The sequence below is a fragment of the Talpa occidentalis genome, unplaced genomic scaffold (genome assembly GCF_014898055.3).
Source record: "Talpa occidentalis isolate TD23 unplaced genomic scaffold, MPIMG_talOcc4v2.1 talOcc4.7, whole genome shotgun sequence".
Taxonomy (NCBI): Eukaryota; Metazoa; Chordata; class Mammalia; order Eulipotyphla; family Talpidae; genus Talpa; species Talpa occidentalis.
The window spans coordinates 49,890,484-49,911,092 of NW_023605083.1; the positions used below are offsets into that span (position 1 = coordinate 49,890,484).

Genomic DNA, 20,609 nt, shown 5'->3' on the forward strand with positions numbered 1-20,609 from the left:
ATTTTACCTACCAGCTGTACATGAAAGTTTCAGTTCCTTCATATCCTCACCAACACTTGCTATTTTTCTGATTATAGCCATCCTAGTTGCTGTGATACAGTATCTCACTTAGGTTTTGATTTGCATTTCCCTAGTAGCTAATGATGTTGAGCAAAATACTTACTGACTATTAGTATATATTTGGAAAAATATGTTAGATCATTTGTCCATTCTTTAATTGGGTTGTCTTACTCAATTCTTACAATATTTTACCCAAGAACTCTTAGGTTGTAAGAGTTCTTTATTTCCCCCCCAATCTGTGGGCTGCCTTTTCATTTTCTTGGGAGTGTCCTTTGCATAACAAGTGTTTTTACTTTTTGAAGCTCAACTTATTCTGATATTTCTTTTATTGTTTTTGTCTTAGGAGCAATATCCAAGAAACCATTACTTAAACCAAATCATGAAGATTATTCCTATTTCTTTTTCTAAAAGTTCTATAATTTTAGTGCTTACATTTAGGTCTTTGATTCATTTTGAGTTAAGTTTGCATATGGTTTGAATAGTTTTTTATATCATACGAAGTACACATGATTGAGTCATCCACATATTTCTTTAACGCTAAAAAAAAGTAGTCTTTAATGCTTTTTATTGAGAATAGAATCCAGCAGTATAATAGTCTCAAATTGCTTTTCTGTTTTATTAAGACAACTTTCAGACAGATCAATTTTGCTTTGATCTATTATAGGTTTCATTTATTTGTACTCCCTACTTAGCATGTTCATGCTTCCTAAATATTATATCTTTTCAAACTAAAAAAGTGTTTTTTGTTTGTCTGTTTTTGGTATTATGAAGTAAACTTATTTCAAGAAAAAAATTCCTCTTCATTCCTTTTACTTCTCCCTCTCTTTTGTCTCCTTTTGTGATACAGAACATATTATGTAGATCTTGGGTTACTGTTTTCTATTTACTCACTTGATATTTTAATTTCATTTGCTATTGTTTGCATGTATTGAGAAGCATCTTTTAAAACATGACCCTGATAGCAACATTCTTGGATATAACAGAAGCAACTAAATTGGTTGGAGGAACTGTCCCTATGCTTCTGTTCATCAGCCTAGTGCTAAAAGCTATTACAATGTGACTGGGGAACTGAGGACAAAGAAGAAGTAAGTATGGGTCCCCATGCCTGTTTACTTGTTAGAGGAGGAGTGGTTAAGAACATCAACCAATAATCAAATCCCACCGGTATAGAAGTTGGCTAAAAGGTAGGTCACTGGTCTTCTCTGTTCCACGACCTTAGACCCAAGGCCTGTTGGAGACAAAGGTCTGAGTAGAAAATTTTTGTTGAAAATATGTATATATTTTTTAAAAAGTATTTCCTGATTCTTCTACTTCTTTCACAATCATTCCTTTCTCAAAATTTTAAATTGAGTTAAATGCCATGGTAAAACAATTTCCTTGAATAGTTTTACCAAGTCTTCTGGCAATTTTTTTGGTAATGTACCAAGTCTTTATAATTTGAAATATAAATGTATCTCCATTACATAAAATATTTCTTTTTTTTTAAAAGATTTATTTATTTATGCATACAAGAACTGGGGTACAGGCCAGAGGTGTGGGGGGAGGGGTGAGAGGATTCCCCAGAGACAGAGTGGGGAACAGAACAGGCAGATTGACTGAAATACACTGCTGAGGGGAGCAGTGGGCAAGTTAGGGAGGTCTGCTGTGCCACGTGGGTAGCTCCCTGGCTGGGGACTGAACTCATGCAGCAGTGGCTGTGACTAGCCTCATAGGTTGCGTCTTAACCCCTTGTGCCACCAGGGAGGCCCCCATAAAATCTTTCTTTTATGGGACCCTGCCAATCCCTAATTTAGATAGTTTTCAAGTCTGTTTTTCCAACGTTCACTCATTATACAGAATCAAATGTTAAAATTTATTTTTCAAATATCCACTAAAGTTGCCAGGGGGAGTAAGGAGTTATATCTTAATGGTTACAAAGTTTCCCTTTGGGGTAATAAAGACATTTTGGAAACAGTAGGGATGGTTGTTTAACACTGTGAATGTAATTAATGCCACTGAACTGTACACTTAACAATTGGATGGTCAAAATGGTAAATTTTCTGTTATGCATATCTCACTACAATTAAAAATATCCTTTAAAAAGTTTATAAATAAGTCATAGTTGGCAGAGTATTTTACTTCAAAATTGCAATACATTTTAGCAATGGTGACTTGATAAGCAGTAATAAACAAAGGACACTGAACACCAGAAGAATTTTCTTTTGGCTTCTAATTTCATAATGGCATGATTTCTTAGAGAAAGAAAATCCTAAAGGATAAGTTTTAATCAAAATCAAACACAAATTAAATAGAATACCTGACTAGACCGCAGCTTCTTATTTTCCAGGTGGCTCTTCTCCTGTAACAGGGCCTCCTTCTTAGAGAGGACAGCCTCCCGCTTTCTTAAGTCTTCCTCAAGCTCCTCCAGTTCCTGACGTTGGTTCAGAACTTTCTCTACTTCTTCATCTAACCATTTCTTTTGCTCATCCAGTTTCTATAATTAAATTCAAACAAAAGTTACTTATTTTTCCTACTGCCAAAAACTTTATGTGGTAATAATATAATTTCAGACTGGCTGAAACACTTTACATGAGCATTTGACAACTATCATTGAGAACAACATAATAGTGTTTCCATCCCAAAACATTAAGCAGTAGTTCTAGTAGCACATGGATGAACTGTTTTATAAGAAATTAAAATTTACTCCTGAATGTGTTAGAGATTCTGGAATATTTTTAGGCTGACAAAGAAAGCGCTGACAATATTCTTTAAGGGTTAGTTCTGAGAGCATGCTGGTGACCTTTTTCTCTGTCACCGAGCAGCATAACACCCTCATAGCACTTATACTGCTACTTATCCTACTACTTGGCTCTCCCACTTGTGCTCCTAGATTGGTTGCAGGGACTGTGCTTTTCACTTTTCTCTCCCCACTGCCTGGTGACTGGCCTTCCATAAAATGTTGAATGAGTGAATGAGTACCTGATTCAATTAATTAATCAATGATGTGAATATATGAATACACACAGTGTAAGATTGATAATGGAGCAAGGAAATACAATCTGCATTCTAGCCTGCCATCATCGAATGAGTATAATAAATTATAATAAGTAGAGAGCTGGAGAGAGTTCCAAAACAAGCATATTTGTATTCTCTTGAATTAAGAAAACTCAAAAACAAGCACAAACAAAAATATGAGTGTAATATAACTATCCAAAATGAACTCTACCCATTGCACTATAGACACAGCCATCCAAACAGTTGGAAAACAAATCAATATTATTTTCCAGTCCTTCTCAAACTTGATAAAAGACAATTGCTACAAATCTATACCAAGACATTAAGACAGTGAATGTGCATGAGAAAAAGAGACCAAGATGGCCAAGGCAAGTAGATCTAGAACTATGCAACCTTCCATCCAGGCCTAGGATAATATGGTCCTATAAAGAACTATCAGATCCAAATAATATTGACATCAAAAATTATTTATTCTAAAGCTTTACATTTATGAGAAACAGGTAGAATATACCAGAATAATTAAAGAAATACTTTAGTTTTGTTATTTCAAATTATACCTTAAAAAGTCATACAGGAGGGGCCTCCCTGGTGGCGCAAGGAGTTAAGGCAAAGCACTGTGAAGCTCTCCACAGACACTGCAGCACGAGTTCGATACCCGGCTAGCCAGGGAACCACCCACATGGTGCAGCGGACCTCTCCTGTCTCGCCCGCTGCTCCTCTCAGCAGTGTATTTCAATCAATCTGCCTGCTCTGTTCCCCACTGTCTCTGGTGAATCCTCTCACTTCCCCACTCCTCTGGCCTGTACCCCCGTTCTTGTATGCATAAATAAATAAATCTCTAGAAAAAAGTCATATAGGAGACCCTATAAAGTCCAGCAATATTCAACATGTTCTACAAACATTTCTTGACTGTGTGTAAAGTTTGCAAGATGATTCACAGATTCTTTGTAAGTTCCATACAACAGAAAGGAAACCAAAAAAATTATGATTGCTGGTAATGCTGTGTACATATAACTCCTAAGTATGTGTAAGAAAAAAACAGAAGGTAGAATGGGTTCTGTCTGGGAAGTGGGAAATGTCAGTGCTAATCTCACAGAGTAGGTAATGGTTTAGATGTGCTTTCAGAATGGGAAGGAGTCTGCTAGCATAATCCAGGTGTGAGGCTAAACAATAAATGGATTTTTCTGCATTTGAGATGATAAAAGATATGATTTGTGCAATTCACTATATCTTAGAAAGTTCTAAAAATTTTCAGAATGAAGGTGACATATTTGCATTTGAATATTATTTTTAAATTTTGAATGCAATGTTTCCGTAAGAATTTGAAAAATTACATAAAATTGAAATTTTGTTTCTTTAAACTATATTTTTATAGATTTCATTAAACGTGGCATTAAATAAATAGCTTTTAAATATATTACAGGTGGTGCATATACAATTAAGTTATGTTTGAATGAAGAATTCTTATTTATAGAAATATATTTTCTTGGGAATAAACCAGTCTTTACGTGAGAATAAATACAATTTAGTGAACATGAATTTCATGTTTACATTCCACTAAACCCATTTTTGTTGAAATAAGAATACAGCACATTTCTGGACAAGTCATTTTTTTAATAACAGAATGGTTTCAGAAGACATATTAGAAATTTTGCACTATCATGGTAAATACAGTCTAGTATTTAAAAGATTTTATTCAGAGTTCACAACTTTTTTACCTTTAAAAGGACAAGCACCAAACTGAAAAGAAACCCAGAGACACTAAATAAAATCAACAAACCTGGAGCTGGTCTATACTTCCCAGTGAGCCGTTTCTCCTTTTCACCTTAACTACATCAAAATCTTCAGTTTTCACTTTGTGATCTTCCTGTTCCGTTTTTAACTTTAGCTCCTATAGAAAATGGAAATGAAACACACCTTATCATTTTTACTATCTGACCTTGATTAAATACTTACATAGAATAATCACTTTCTTAACATTTACTCTCTTAGTTGCCAAGAAGGTTGGTGCCATATCTGACAAGAAAATAAAACAAACAAACAAAAAAATCACAGCAAAACTCTAACAAAATGGAGTGATTTTCTCAATGTTTGCCAGTGTACAAATTAGCATAAAATGGGTAAGGAGCTGTAATTATAAATGTGCTTTTCTTTTCTGCCTTTCTGAGCTCATTACCTTCACAGTTCACCTAAGGTACCCATCTGCCATGGGGATATTAGAATTTAATAGAAATGCAAGAAGAAAAGTATTGCTGTTTCTGACATTTAAAAATCAGATTTTTGTCATATGAGAATAGCCTCACAAGGCAGATCATGGTCCTATGAAGAGTATTTTTCAGATCCTTTTGATTTCCATACACATAGTAACAGTTAAGAGTGCCCATTCCAATGCTCATAGTGCTCCTTGGGATTCAAAGAAGATGCCACTGTTAAACACTATGGCTTAGTAGGAATCAGCAAGGAGGCCATGAATCAAAAATGGGCCAGTCCATATATCACCTTTTAGTGGTCCATGATGGTATAAACAGGGAAATTTAAAGTGCTTGGAAATGTCTATAGCAATTTGATAGAATAATTTTATGTCCATTGAATCTAATAATTAAAAGACGGATTTTTATTTTTATTGCAAATTTTAATTTTTTATTTCATTTTTCTACTAATTATGTTTTACAAATATACTAGGCTATCACATATTAGTTATAAAGTGAAAACTATACCTTCCCCACAGGTAATTTCCGGAGTCATAAAGTGAAAACTATACTCTCCCCACAGGTAAAAAGGAAAGGCAACCATTTTCCAGTCCTGGAAATGGCAGAAAGGAGAAAATAAACAGTAAGAAAGATGTGTGCTCAATTTCCCTCTTGAGCTCTGGCCCATAAAGGATGTGTTAAGTGAAGGGATCACTGAAGGCAGAGTGAATACAGACTGCAGCGCAGAGGCCCCACACTCACATGGGGCTGCCCAGCTTTGCTCATAGAGCAGAGAAGCAGAGTCCAGAAAGAGACTAACTGAACCCCTCAGCCTCAGGAGACGCGCACCTTGAGTTTAGAGCAATAGGAAATCAGTTATCATGGGAATTAACATCAAAACTGGAAGACTGGCAACTGAACTAGCAAGCTAGAGGAAAGGCCTATTAGCTTCTACAGGGCTTTAGAACGCCAATAGAAGAGATAAAGTCAAAATACCACCATGCTCTAAGCTAAAAGCAAGACCAGACTATGAATTATACCAGTCATGGGCTTTATAGGCATCACCAGGGAAAGGCAGACAAGGGAGAGCAGATTCTAATAGATCATATCCATGAGTCAACTAAAACTCAGGAGATCCCTTCTCCTTTAACTCCCATGATGCAATAAGAGCTATGCACCCAACTAATCCATATACCGGATTCTGTCTTAGAGAACCACAGGAAGGAAGTGGCTAAGAGCTTAAGTATTCTTATACAGAAGAACTAATTATTCAAAGGGAATGTTCAAATTATCAGAATAAGGTTTTAACAGACTGGGCATTTGGTTAGTTCCCACCATATTTCTACCAATTATGACATGTACTGGGAAAGGACATAGAGTGGGAGTAATAATGAAGAAACCAGTCTGCGATAGGCTAAATACATTTTCTATGCCCATCTGAGTTGTATTTTGAGCAAGTTTGGACTCTATTATATTTACTACCCATTAACTTTTCATGTCTCCTTAGTTCTAGCTCATAGTTCTACTTTAATCCATCATAGTCTCAGAACTTCAGGATGCTGAAATAAAAACACTTTATACTTGGAGCTGACTCTACTATTCCTGTTTTCCATATATTCCTTAAAAGTATAATGCAGTAAGTCTAATCCCCTCTTTTACATGTTGCTTTAGACATTTTGTCTTTATCATTTTTTTTACCCTATTTAATCTTCACAGTAATCCTGTGAGAGAAGAGCTAGTATATATACCACTTTATAAATGAGGAAATTGGTGCTTAAGAAGTAAAATTGCAAGATCACCGCATGGCCCACAATTTCAAAGGTTTCCATACTTTTTCTTCATAGCTCATCAATGGACTTGAGTTAAGAACTGCTGCTCTAAGGACAGCCTATGCAGAAGTCATAGTATTCCCTGGAATGGCCTAGTCAAGTGAAAAATGGGTTAACAGTGCCAGAAAGTTAGTCTCAATAGAGGACAAGATGCCCTTTAGGGTTTTTTTGTTTGAGCATTTTTTTTTTTTTTTTTGTTTGAGCATTTTGTTTAGCATTTTTTTTTTTTTGAGCATTTTTGTTTTTGCATGAAGTAGTGGAATCTTCAATAAAAGAGGACTAGAAGGGAGGAAGCGCAGAACCCTGCTCCCCTCCCCCGCCCACAGAGGCGGCACTCTCCGACCAGCAGAGAGGAGGAAACAACAAACCAAAACGGCCCACAAGAACAAACGACGCAGCAAGCGGGACTGTGAGTGGAAAGGAACTATTGCAGCCACCACACCCCGTGAACGGGAGCTGAGGCGAACCCTGCAGGATTCGCCGCGCCAGCGAGCGAACGGCTCCGGGCGCCATTAGAAAGAACAAAGACCCCGGGAGACGCGCACACAGCCCGGGCTGCCGGTAAGCTGGCGCGGGAAAGCGGCTCGCTCGGCGCGCTTGAAAAGCAAGTGCAGACCTGGATCGCGGCTGCCCAGGTCCCCGCGCCTGCGACCTAGGCTTGCGGGGAGACGCGAGGAGGTCCTCACTGATGAAGGTCCCTCCCTGAGTGAAGCAGGAACCAGGTGCCCAGGTACGGAGCGGTGCAAAAGGCGCCATTCCCGCGCCACTGAACTGGGCTACAGCCCGCGTCCTGGAACTGAGGGCTTTGAACTGAGACCCGGGGCACGAAAATTCGGGGCGTGGTTTCTCCACGACGGTGGGGCACAAGGCAGACACAGCACCCCAAAGCTGTTGAGGTGTTACCCTACCATTCCCGCTCTGTTCTCTGTCCCACGGGGTGGGGGAGGCGAAACAGCCCCCAAGGACAATAGGAGAGATCTCTGGCGCCACCTAGCGACCAGGAAAAAAAAAAGTCACTAACACCCTATAAAACAGGACATTTCTTAAGACTGCTTGAAAAGGGCAGGTTTCTGGAGGACCCAGTGGCCAGCCGGGAAGTTATTCCACGCCAGGCCCCTTCCGACCAGCAGTCTGAGCCCACAGAGGGAGCAGGCACCCACGTCCGGGGCAGACGGGTGCGCGCAGAAGAGTGTGCCTGAAACCGGGCGCAGGGACTGCATCCCGCTTCGCCATTTGAGAACAGGGATATTTCTCAGTAAAAACTGCCTAAAACCAGCAGAAAGCTCCCCAGAAGACAGAGATGGCTCCTGGAAGAGCCAGAGGGGAGCGGAGAAGTTCACCCAAGATGTCAGTCAGTCCGAGCAACACAGTGTCCCAACGCATACGACAAATTAGAAAACAGACAGTAGGGAGTAGAAGAACCACACGCAACCTAAAAAACTCCTCAGGAAAGAAGCACACCACAAAAAGAAAACCACTCCCCAGATTGCAACGACAGCAACTTGGAAGAACTTCTGAGCCTTCCAGAAAGAGAATTTAAAATTGCCATGATTAAAAAGTGATAGATCAGAAGAAGGAAATTGAGTCCCTAAAGAGGGAAGTAAGAGAAATGCAGGAGATCAAAGAATTAATGGAGGAACTAAAGAACTCTGGGAAAAGCAATGAAAGCAGAATAGATGAAATGGAAGAACGAATAAGTAATCTTGAAGACACAGAAAATAAAAAGAACCAAACAGAAAAGGAAGAGAAGTACGAAGGAAAAGAATGAAGAAAGACTTCGGGAACTATCTGACTCCATGAGGAAAGGAAATATAAGAGTTATAGGAATTCCAGAAGGAGAGGAGAGAGATGTAGGAACAGAGAAAATATTTATGGATATAATTGAAGAGAACTTCCCAAATGAGAAGAAGGAGCTGAAATTGATATACAAGAAGCAAGAAGAACACCAAACTTCCACGACGAAAGGAAAAAAAACACAGCAAGACACATAATAGTAAAGCTCTCCAAGAATCCAGGACAAGGAAAAAATAATGAAGCTGACAAGAGGGAAGAAACAGATAACATTCAAAGGAAAACCAATCAGGCTGACATCAGACTTCTCTGAAGAAACACTACGGGCAAGGAGAGAGTGGAGGGACATAGTCAACAGACTCCAAGAAAACAGATGCCAACCAAGAATACTCTATCCCGCAAAGCTCTCTTTCCTCCATGAAGAAAGAATATGGACCTTCCCAGACAAAGAGAAACTCCGGAATTTCATTGCGACTAAACCCCCACTCCAAAAAATACTACAAGGAATCCTAAAGCCAGAACCTCAGAGGGACGAATAACAACGAAAGAAGACCAAAAAAAAAAAAAAGTTATTAAAAGAATAAATAAATAAAATCAAAGGAAAGACAAACATAATGGCAAATACAGATGCTAACATATCAATATTAACTCTAAATGTAAATGGACTAAACTCTTCAATAAAAAGACACAGTTGCAGCCTGGATTAAGAAACAAAACCCAACCTTTTGCTGTCTCCAGGAAAACACATTTAGCTACAAAAGAAAAATAGGCTCAAAGTCAAAGGATGGAAAACAATCCTACAAGCAAATGGGCCAAAAAAGAAAGCAGGAACAGCTATACTTATATCAGATAAACAGACTTCAAACTCAAAAAAATAAAAAGAGACCCCAATGGTCACTACATTATGATTAAGGGGACAATAATTCAAGAAGAAATAACACTCATTAACATATACTCACCAAACGAAAGAGCACCAAAATATATCAGACAACTGTTGTCCTCTCTGAAAACAGACATCAGAGAAAACACATATGTAGTGGGAGACTTCAACACACCACTATCAACAATGGATAGATCAACAAGACAAAAAATAAGTAAAGAAACTAAAGCTCTAAAATAAGGACCTAGAGCATTTGGGCTTAACAGACATCTATAGAACACTAAACCCAAAAAAAACGGAGTACACATTTTTCTCAAGCGCACACGGATCATTCTCCAGGATCGATCACATACTGGGGCACAAGACAAACATCAACAGATACACCAAGATTGAAATCATACCAACCATCTTTTCTGACCACGAAGGCATCAAACTAGAAATAAATCATAAAAAGAAGGCAAGGAACTATCCTACCTCATGGAGATTAAAAGCCACATTACTGGAAGACCACTGGACTAACGAGGAGATCAAAGAAGAAATTAAAAAATTCTTTAATGAATGACAAGGAGGACACCAATATCCTAAATGTATGGGATGCAGCAAAAGCAGTAGTATAAGAGGAAAAATATAGCAATAGAAGCTCACATCAAAAAACAAGAAAGAACTCAAAGAAAACAACCTAATCTCGAAGCTCAAAGATCTAGAAAAAGAACAACAAAAAAACCCCAGAACCAGTAGAAGAAAAGAAATAATAAAAACCAAAGCAGAAATAAATGAATTTGAAACTAAAAAAACAATCCAAAAGATCAATGAAACCAAGAGCTGGTTCTGTTGAAAATAAATAAAATAGACAAACCCCTAGCCAGGCTCACAAAGGAAAAAAGGGAGAAAGCACAAATACACAGAATCATAAATGAAGAGGAGAAATCACAACGGACACAGCAGAAATCAAAGATAATCAGTAACTACTATGAACAGTTATATGGAAACAAGTTCAACAATCTAGAGGAGATGGACAAATTCCTACAACTCTACAATCACCCAAAGCTAGATAAAGAAAAATAACACCTAAACAGACCAATTACAAGCAGCGAAATTGAAAATGGTAATTAAAACCTCCCCAAACAAAAGCCCAGGACCTGATGGATTTACAAATGAATTCTACCAAACATTCAGAGACGAATTAGTGCCTATCTGTTCACAAACTCTTCCAAAAAATTGAGAAGGAAGGGACAATACAAACACGTTCTATGAAGCCAACATTACACTAATACCAAAACCGAATAAGGACAACACAAAAAAGGAAAACTATAGGCCAATCTCCCTAATGAACACATGATGCAAAAATCCTCAATAAAATTTTAGCTATCAGAATCCAACAATGTATCCATAGAAATAATTCACCACGACCAAGTTGGATTCATTCCAGGGGCACAAGGATGGTTTAACATCCGAAAATCAATCAACGTTATCCAACACATCAACAAAAGAAATATAAAAAACCATATGATAATATCAATAGATGCTGAGAAAGCTTTCGACAAAGTGCAACACCCATTCATGATAAAAAGCCCTTGAAATTCTGGGATACAAGGAACATACCTCAACATCATAAAGGCCATCTATGACAAGCCAACAGCCAGTATCATTCTCAATGGTGAAAAGCTGAAAGCAATTCCATTAAGATCTGGAACAAGACAAGGATGTCCACTCTCACCACTGCTTTTCAATATAATACTGGAAGTCCTAGCCAGAGCAATAAGACAAGAGAAAGACACCAAGGAATCCAAATAGGAAAAGAAGAAGTCAAACTATCACTATTTGCAGATGATATGATAATATACATAGAAACCCCAAAATCTCACAGAAAAAACTAATTCAACTCATCAATCAATTCAGTAAAGTGGCAGGATACAAAATCAACACGCAAAAGTCAGTAGCCTTCCTATACACAAACAATAAATCTGAAGAAGAAGAAATCAAAAAAACCACCCCTTATTATCGAAACAAAAAAAATCAAATATTGGAATAAATCTAACAAAAGAGGTAAAGGACCTATACAAAGAAAACTATAAAACACTGTTAAAGAAAATAGAAGAAGACACAAAGAAATGGAAAGACATCCCCTGCTCATGGATTGGAAGAATAAACATTATTAAAATGGCCATCCTACCAAAAGCAATATACAGATTCAATGCTATTCCAATCAAAATCTCAATGGCATTCTTCAAAGAAATAGAACAATTATGATGAAATTCATATGGAATCACCAAAAACCCCGAATAGCCAAAGCTCTACTGAAAAAAAAAGAAGGAAATGGAGGCATCACACTCCCAGACTTCAAACTATACTACAAAGCCATAATCATCAAAACTGCATGGTATTGGAACAAGAACAGACATACAGACCAATGGAATCAAATAGAAAATCCAGAAATAAACCCACAGATTTATGGTCAACTAATCTTTGACAAAGGAGCAAAGACTATGCATTGGAGCAAAGAAAGTTTGTTCAATAAATGGTGCTGGGAAAAACTGGGTCGCTACATGCAAAAGAATGAAGCTTGACCACTACCTCACACATACACAAAAATCAACTCAAAATGGATTAAAAGACCAGACATAAGACCTGAAACCATAAAATACATAGAAGGAAAATAGGCAAACACTACGGGATTTGCACATCAAAGACATCTTTACAGACACATCACCCAAAGCAGTGATAGTGAAGGCAAAGATAAACAGCTGGGACTACATCAAATTAAAGAGCTTCTGCACAGCAAAAGAGACAATAACAAAAACAAAGAGAAACCCCACCAACTGGGAGAACATTTTTGCACCCAACACTAATGATAAAGGACTGATCACAAAAATCTGCAAAGAGCTGATGAGACTCAGCAACAACAAAGAAAATAATCCAGTCAAAAAATGGGCAAAAGCTAAAAGAAACTTCTCTGAAGAGGAAATGCAAATGGCCAACAGACATATGAAAAAATGTTCACATCACTTGTAATCAGGAAATGCAAATCAAACTACCATGAGATACCATCTCACACCAGTGAGAATGGCACATATTAAAAAAACTAGCAACACCAATTTGGCGAGGAGTGGAGAAAAGGAACTCTCCTGCACTGTGGTGGGAGTGCAAACTGGTCCAAACCACTATGGAGAGCTGTGTGGAGATTTCTGGACCTACTAAACATAGAGCTTCCATATGATCCAGCAATTCCACTCCTAGGTATTTACCCAAAGGACACAGAAACATCAATTCCAAAGAGCACCTGCACTCCTATGTTATAGCAGCACTGTTTACAATAGCTAAGCTTTGGAAACAGCCCAAATGCCCAAAAATAGATGACTGGATCAAGAAGATGTGGTACATATATACCATGGAATATTACTCAGCATTCAAAAAAGATAAACACATGCAATTTGCAGCAACATGGATGGCACTGGAAGGGATCATGCTCAGCGAAATAAGCCAAAAGAAAAAGAAAAATACCGGATGGTCTCACTCATAGCAGGAATCTAGAAAACTTAAATAAGGGACCAGGAAAATGAATATAAGAAAGTGAAAAATCAAAATCAACAAAAAACTATGAACCAGAGACACTTTTTGGGGCTGGGGGCGGGAGGGAAAGGATGGGTCAGAATGGGGCGTTTGCAATTGTATGGGGAATATAAAATAAAATTCAATATTTAAAAAAAAAAAAAAAAAAAAAGAACTGCTGCTCTAAGGACAGCCTATGCAGAAGTCATAGTATTCCCTGGGAATGGCCTAGTCAAGTGAAAAATGGGTTAACAGTGCCAGAAAGTTAGTCTCAAATAGAGGACAAGATGCCCTTTAGGGTTTATGAGCATTTTTGTTTTTGCATGAAGTAGTGGAATCTTCAATTTATCTCTGGGGCAGATAACAATCTGAAATTTGTTATAATAAATTTCTGAAATTCTCATTCTCTACTTTTAATGGGTCATTTCTCTAAGATGTGAGCTATATCTAGAAGGAACAAATCGCCCTAGATAGGAGTGCAAAAAGTTTAAGTTATAGGTAGAGTTCCATTTCAGCATTCAAATTCCTATGTAATTTGACCAAATTTTTTTTCATAAGCATAGATTTGAAGAGTACAATGACAGTTTAAGGCATATTCAATGAGAGATGAGAAGCTGACATTCAAAGACCTCAAAATGTTGGAGGAAAGACTGTGACAAAGATACTATGTTATTGACAGTACAAATATGAATTATACACAATCAAGAAGATATCAATATAATCTATAGGAATTAGTGGTTCATTCACTGGATATGAGATGAAAAAGAGGGCAGAGGGCAGAGGCAAAGAGGACAGTACCCAAATGAATAGAATGAAATGCACATTAGAAAGTTTTCCAATTTTCTCCCCTATGAAGGGAGCATGGAAGGGGGTTAGTGGGGCTGTAAATAGGTAGATCATCTATAAGACAGCCCAATGAAGACATAAGTGGCTGGATATAAGAATTCAAAGCTCCAAGGGCAAATTTATAATTAAGGATTAAATCTGAGAGTTGTCAGCATTTAACTGTAGCCATGGACAAAAAGATGAAATCACTGAGGACAGAGTAGAGGGCACAGGCTAGAACAGGGATTTAGAATGCCAATAGAAGAGAAAAAGCCAAAATACTTCCATGCTCTAAGCTAAAAGCAAGACCAGACTACGAACTATACCAGTCATGGGCTTTATAGGAATCATCAGGGAAAGGTAGACAAGGGAGAGCAGAATTCCCAGGTGTAACAGAATGGTAGCGCAGGATAAGCTAGCAAAGATGGAGAACAAGCAATCAAATAGAGAAAGTGTAATTTCACTTGAAAATATTTCAAGATGGAGGGAGTGATGAACTATGCTGGATGCAACTGAGGTGTTATGGTAAGGGCTTTAGTTACAGAGCATTGAACTTCTAAAGAGCTTTGAAGTTCATGGTCAGGAGACAGACACCAGACTGAAGAGGAAAAGAGGGCGAGGCGAGCAGAGGAAACAGAAGTGAATGCAATAAACTTTTCCGAGAAGTTTGTTTATAATCTGGGAGGTGAAAAAAGAGTAACTGAAGGGAAAATAGGTTAAAGAAGGATAATTTTAGGATGAAGGAAAAATCTTAAGATGTTCAAAGAACCTAAGAGAAAAAAAATTGGAAATATAGGACAAAAAAGAATTAGATGGGATAACTTAAATGCTTAGCATAGTATTGACTGAAGATAAATAATGCTGACTACTTCTATAGTTATGAAAGCAATTCCACTCACAGTAACATCTAAAACAATAAAATATTTGGAATAATTTTAACCAAAGAGGTTAAACACTCATACAGTAAAAATTATAAAACATTGCTGGAAGAAATTAAATAAGACCTGAAGAAATTAAATAAAAACCTTAATAAATTGAAATACTCCCATGTTGATGGAGAGGACTTAATATTGTCACGATGTCAACAGCATTCTGAGAGATCTACATATCTAATGCAACTCACATCAAAATACAATGACCTTTCTAACAAAAATGGAAAAATTGATCCTTAAATTCATATGTAATTGCAAGGGGGCTCAAATAGCCAAAACAATCTCAAAAAAGAAGAAAATTGGAGGACTTACTTCCCAATTTCTAAACTTACTACCCAAGTTTTATAGTATTCCAGACAGTATGGTACTGCCTGAGAATAAACATAGAAAAATGGAATAAAATTAAGAGTTTACAAATAAATCCACAAATCTATAGCAAATTGATTTTTGGCAAGGGCACCAAGAATATTCAGTGGGAAAAGAATAGTCTCTTTAACAGATGGTGCTGGGACAAGTGAATTTCTATATGCAAAAGGAACTCTACCTCACACCAAATACAAAAATTAACTCAAAATGGATCAGTGGCCTTAATATGAGCTAAAACCAAAAATTCTTAGGAGAAAACATACCAATAAATCTTTGTGACCTTAGATTTGAAAATGGATTCTTAGCTATAAAACCAAAAGCAAATGCAACAACAACAAAAAAATAACGACTTCATAGAAATTATAAACTTTGGTACATCAAAAATATTATCTCGTAAGTTTAAAGACTACCTGCAGCATAGTAAAAAATACCTGCAAGTTATATGTAGGTAGAGTTTAATGTCCAGAGTATATAGAGAACTCATAGAACCCCACAATAAAAAGACAAACAATCCAATTAAAAAGTAAATGACTTGAATAGACATTTCTCCAAAGAAGATATATAAATAGCCAATCAGCAGAGGAAGAGATACTCAACAACAGCTGTCACCAGGGAAATGCAAATTACAACCAAATGAGATAGCCCTTCACATGTATTTGGATGACTATAATAAAAAAGGAGAATATAACAAGTGTTGGTAAAGATGTGAAGAAATCTGGAACATTCATACATTGCTGGTGAAAATGGTGCTGCCAGTATTAAAAACAGTTAGTATTTCCTCAAAAAGCTAAAAACAGAATTACCATATGACCCAGCAATTCCATTCCTAGGTATTTCGAAAGCAGGGTTTTGAACAGGTACTTGTATTCCAATGTTTATCACAGCAATATTCAAAAGGTGGAAACAAGCCAAGTGTCTGTCAATAGATTAATGAATAAACAAAATGTAGTATATGCATATATGGAATATTATTCTACCTTAAAATGAGTGAAGTTCTGATACGAGCTACAACGTATGATCCTTGAAAACCATTATGCCAAGTGAAATAAGTCAGACACTGGATGAATACTGTACAATTTCACTTTTATGAAATATCTAGAACAGGCAAATAAATAGAGTAGATTAAAGGTTGCCTGGAACTGGGGGGAGGGAGGGAAGGGAATGAGCAGTTTTTGTTTAATGCTTACAGAATACCTGTTAAAGTGATGAAAATGTTTTATAAATAGATGATGGTGATGAGTTACACAACATTGTGAAAGTAATTAAGGCCACTGAACTGTACACATAACCATGGTTAAAATGGTAAATTTCATGTGATATGTTTTGCCACAGCTTATAAAAATTAATTATGTAATATACCAAAACCCACTGAATTATATACTTTAAGTGGGTGAATTTCATGGTTTGTGAAGTATCTTAATAAAGCTGTTTAAAAATATAAAAAGAATATCTAACTGCAAAATTAAGGCAACCAGAAGGGGAAGGCAGCAGAGTGGGAGTGGGGGAAGAAAGGGGCCCAGTGGAACATGGTGAAGGATTACTGGGGCTCTGGTGGTGGGCATAGTGTAAAAATACGTATTTGTAAAGGTTTAAACCTATAATCCCCAAAGCAGATACAATGATGTAAACCAACATTACCCCAATAAATGTAATTTGAGGAAAAAAAAAAAAAAAGGAGTGACTTGGCTTAAATAGTCTTTGGGTTCCCTTCCATTACCAAATTCTGTGATTTTTTTTTTTTCTTAAGGTGTGAGAAAAGATTATATTCTAAAATTTTTAATTTAGGATTTCTCTATGTTCTATATCTCGGGCTCAGCTTAACATTTCAATTATTAGCAACCATGCCTTCTTCAAAAAAGCCCTAAAAAGCAAGGGCCTTATTATGATTAATAACATTTTTTTTTTAATAGAGGCATGTTTTTATTTATTTATTATATTTGTTTGTTTTGTTTATACATGCACTGGGTACAGTCAGAAGCGCGGGAGGGTGAGAGAATTCACCAGAGCCAGAGCGGGGAGCAGAGCAGGCAGAAGGGCTGAAGTACACTGCTGAGGGGAGCAGCGGGTGGCAGGAGAGGTCTGCGCACCATGTGGAATCCTCCTCCGGTGGCCGGGGAGCAGCCGGGGATCGAACCAGCGCCGCAGAGGCCGCGGGCAGCTTCGCAACCCAGCGCTCAACCGCTGCGCCACCGGGGAGGCCCTATAACATTTTTAGATGAGATAGAGGGTAAACAATTTTACCAATAAATGATCCAGGTAGGAAATGAGAGTGCTATGCTAGCCTGGCGCTAGAGCCCAGGCAGAAGCTAGTATTTCCTCCCCAGTCAGCTATTCCACAGAGCTGCCAGGCATACAGGTCTGATCACTCTTCTGCTCACTATAACGTGGTACATTTTTTTTCATGCAAGCACATGGACAATCCATGTCAAAGCACTATGAATATGGGAAGTCCTATTCAAATGTTAGCTTTTATTTAGAAAGTTGGCTTTATCATACTTTTGTTTTTTGACAGATTCAACTAAAGGTAAGGCCTACTAGAGAAACTGTGTGACTATACTTTCTTTTGTGACATCAAAGCCTTCAAGACAATACTCAGTATTCAATAAATAGCTTTTACTATGTAAATGAACAGAGCTTTAAATTGAATGAGGACAGCAAGGACAGGCCAAGGCTAGATATCTCCAAAGCCAAGTGAATCAAGACCTTGGGCTTCATTATCTCTGAGCCATTTAACATTTCACATTATGTTTAGCAGGAAAGTATGACAATATTACTTTGATTTTTTGTTGATCCCGCTTAATTTCTGCATCCAGTTGCTTCCTTTTTTCATTTTCTTCTCGAAGCCTTTTTTGTAGCTGTACCTTTTGATATTTCATATGATCTACATTCTGCTCTAGTTCATTAGCACGTTTCTCATTTTGAATGGACAATGATGCCAATTTCTTACTACTTTGTTGCTTCTTCTGTAAGACCTGTAATCATATGAAATATTTCAAAATGAAAAACTGCATCTCATAAACCTCAAGTAAACTTTTCATTCAATGGCAAGGGTAAGCATTTTGCCTAGATTTGAAATATGTTCATACTTGTTTTCTCTATTACTAATTTTACAATTGGGTGACCATCAAACTTTTCACCAGATATAAAGAATGATGACACTTTGATGCTGACAACCAAACAACAGAATTGGTCACTTTGCTCTTATATGAATGCTTTAATTAAAAATTATAATTTGTAGGGCCTCCCCGGTGGCTCAGTGGTTAAGCGCTGGGTTGCGAAGCTGCCCGCAGCCTCTGTAGCACCGGTTCAATCCCCGCCACCGGCGAGGGTCCCGCATGGCGTGCAGACCTCTCCTGCCGCCTGCTGCTCCCCTCAGCAGTGTACTTCATCACTCTGCCTGTTCTACTCTCCGCTCTGGCTCTGGTGAATTCTCTCACCCTCCCGCACTTCTGACTGTACCCGGTGCTTGTATGAATAAATAAATAAATCTTAAAAAAAAAATTTATAATATGTAAATAATAAAACAACACAAACCTAAACTTTCATTTTTTAAAACTCTTATATCTAATCTTCCTGTCTTGTTTCCCAACACAAAATCAAGCATTTTATTAATTATCATCCAAAAATAATTTATATGCAGATAACTTTATATGTGTACAAGACAGACTATTCTCCACCTCCTTTTTTTCCTACTTATTTTTTTAAAGATTTATTTATTTATTATGCATACAAGAACAGGGGTCTAGGCCAGAGGTGCAGGAGGTGAGAGGATTCACCAGAGACAGAGTGGGGAGCAGAACAGACAGATCCACGGACATATACTCCTGAGGGGAGCAGTGGACAAGACAGGAGAGGTCTGCTGTGCCATGTGGGTTAGCTCCCTGGTCAGGGATTGAACTCATGCTGCAGTGGCTGGTGATAGCTTGATAGTGCTGAGACATTAAACCCTGTGCAACCAGGAAGGCCCTTTTTCCTACTTATTTTAGAGATGTTTTCACAAGATTTGTTCTTTCTGTGTGACTGCACAATATTTCCACTGCTTTTCTTTCATACCCAGCTATACCCAAACCATTAATGACTGAGTTCAGGTGATTGAAATTGATACCACTTTCCCTAGGAGTGACCATCCATTATAATTATTATTTTAATCAACTTAAGCTTCCCCTTATTTAGCTGAAATTACCTACAGACAGTATTAAAAATTTGTGAACATTTTCAAAGGTTTACCACTTCAGGTAAAAATAATAGAGTGTTCTTATTAAATCCTGATCAAAGACACAATCATATCAGACTTGTATTATGTGTTGTAGAATTGTACTAAGTACCTCTTAGGTGATATAAAAAAGTTAAGTTGGGTCATTTGTAAATTATGTAAACTACAATGAATTACTTCATTTATAATGGCAACAAATTTTTAATCTAAACACATTTTGTTTTAATTTTTAAACTATTCAGAGGTACAATAGCTTAGAGCAGAGCTACTCAAAGCACTATCTGGGGACCGGTGCTAGTCACAGACTATTGTTGTCAGCCTGCACGACTAAGAACACTATTAGATCCAGCTGACATTTTTGTAAAGACCATTGAAGGAGAAAGCTGGGCTCCCACTTACCTTTATATTATGGTAGACCAATAAGGAGCAATCTATAGAGGGATACTTTGAGTATCACTGGTAGAGGCCATGAGCCTCCACAGATTCCCATACCTGGACTTGGGCACCAATTTGCCATTTATTTTTGACAGTAATTACAACACTGAAGCAAAAATGATAATCCAAAAGCATTTTAGAATACTTTTCATATAATACTGGAAATATTGGTATAAATACTGATAATCTTATTTTAAAGTAATAGATAACAATTTGCACTTATTCCACAGAGTCAAAAGAGTATCTTCATTTGCATTAAAATATTAATGCAGCACATAACTCTCTATACCTAAAGACATAAAGAATACAGATTTTATATTTTTCTAATCAAAGACAACTTTAACTTTAAAAAATGGACACAACTTCATTATACCAACAAAAACACAGTATTTCAACATTTTTAAATGGTATGAGATGTACTAGTACTGAAAAATAGTATTGTCATCACACATATGTGACTGAATGAATTACCTCTCTACACCTTAGTTTCCTCATTTGTAAAATGGAGTAAATCTAGCCACTGCAAAGGATTAAATAAAGACTAAA

At 37.2% G+C, this 20,609-nt stretch overlaps 1 protein-coding gene across 4 annotated transcripts in view; it reads right to left on the minus strand.

The window, feature by feature from the left end:
* Positions 1–20,609, minus strand: part of KIF27 (kinesin family member 27) — an 81,184-nt gene that overhangs the window by 24,982 nt on the left and 35,593 nt on the right. For all 4 annotated transcript variants that reach the window (XM_054689535.1, XM_054689534.1, XM_037494912.2 and 1 more), the window contains 3 exons: positions 18,190–18,387; positions 4,835–4,945; positions 2,357–2,533 (listed from right to left, as the gene is read on the minus strand). In XM_054689535.1, the coding sequence (XP_054545510.1) occupies positions 2,357–2,533; positions 4,835–4,945; positions 18,190–18,387 (486 nt within the window). The remainder of the gene's footprint in view (positions 1–2,356; positions 2,534–4,834; positions 4,946–18,189; positions 18,388–20,609) is intronic.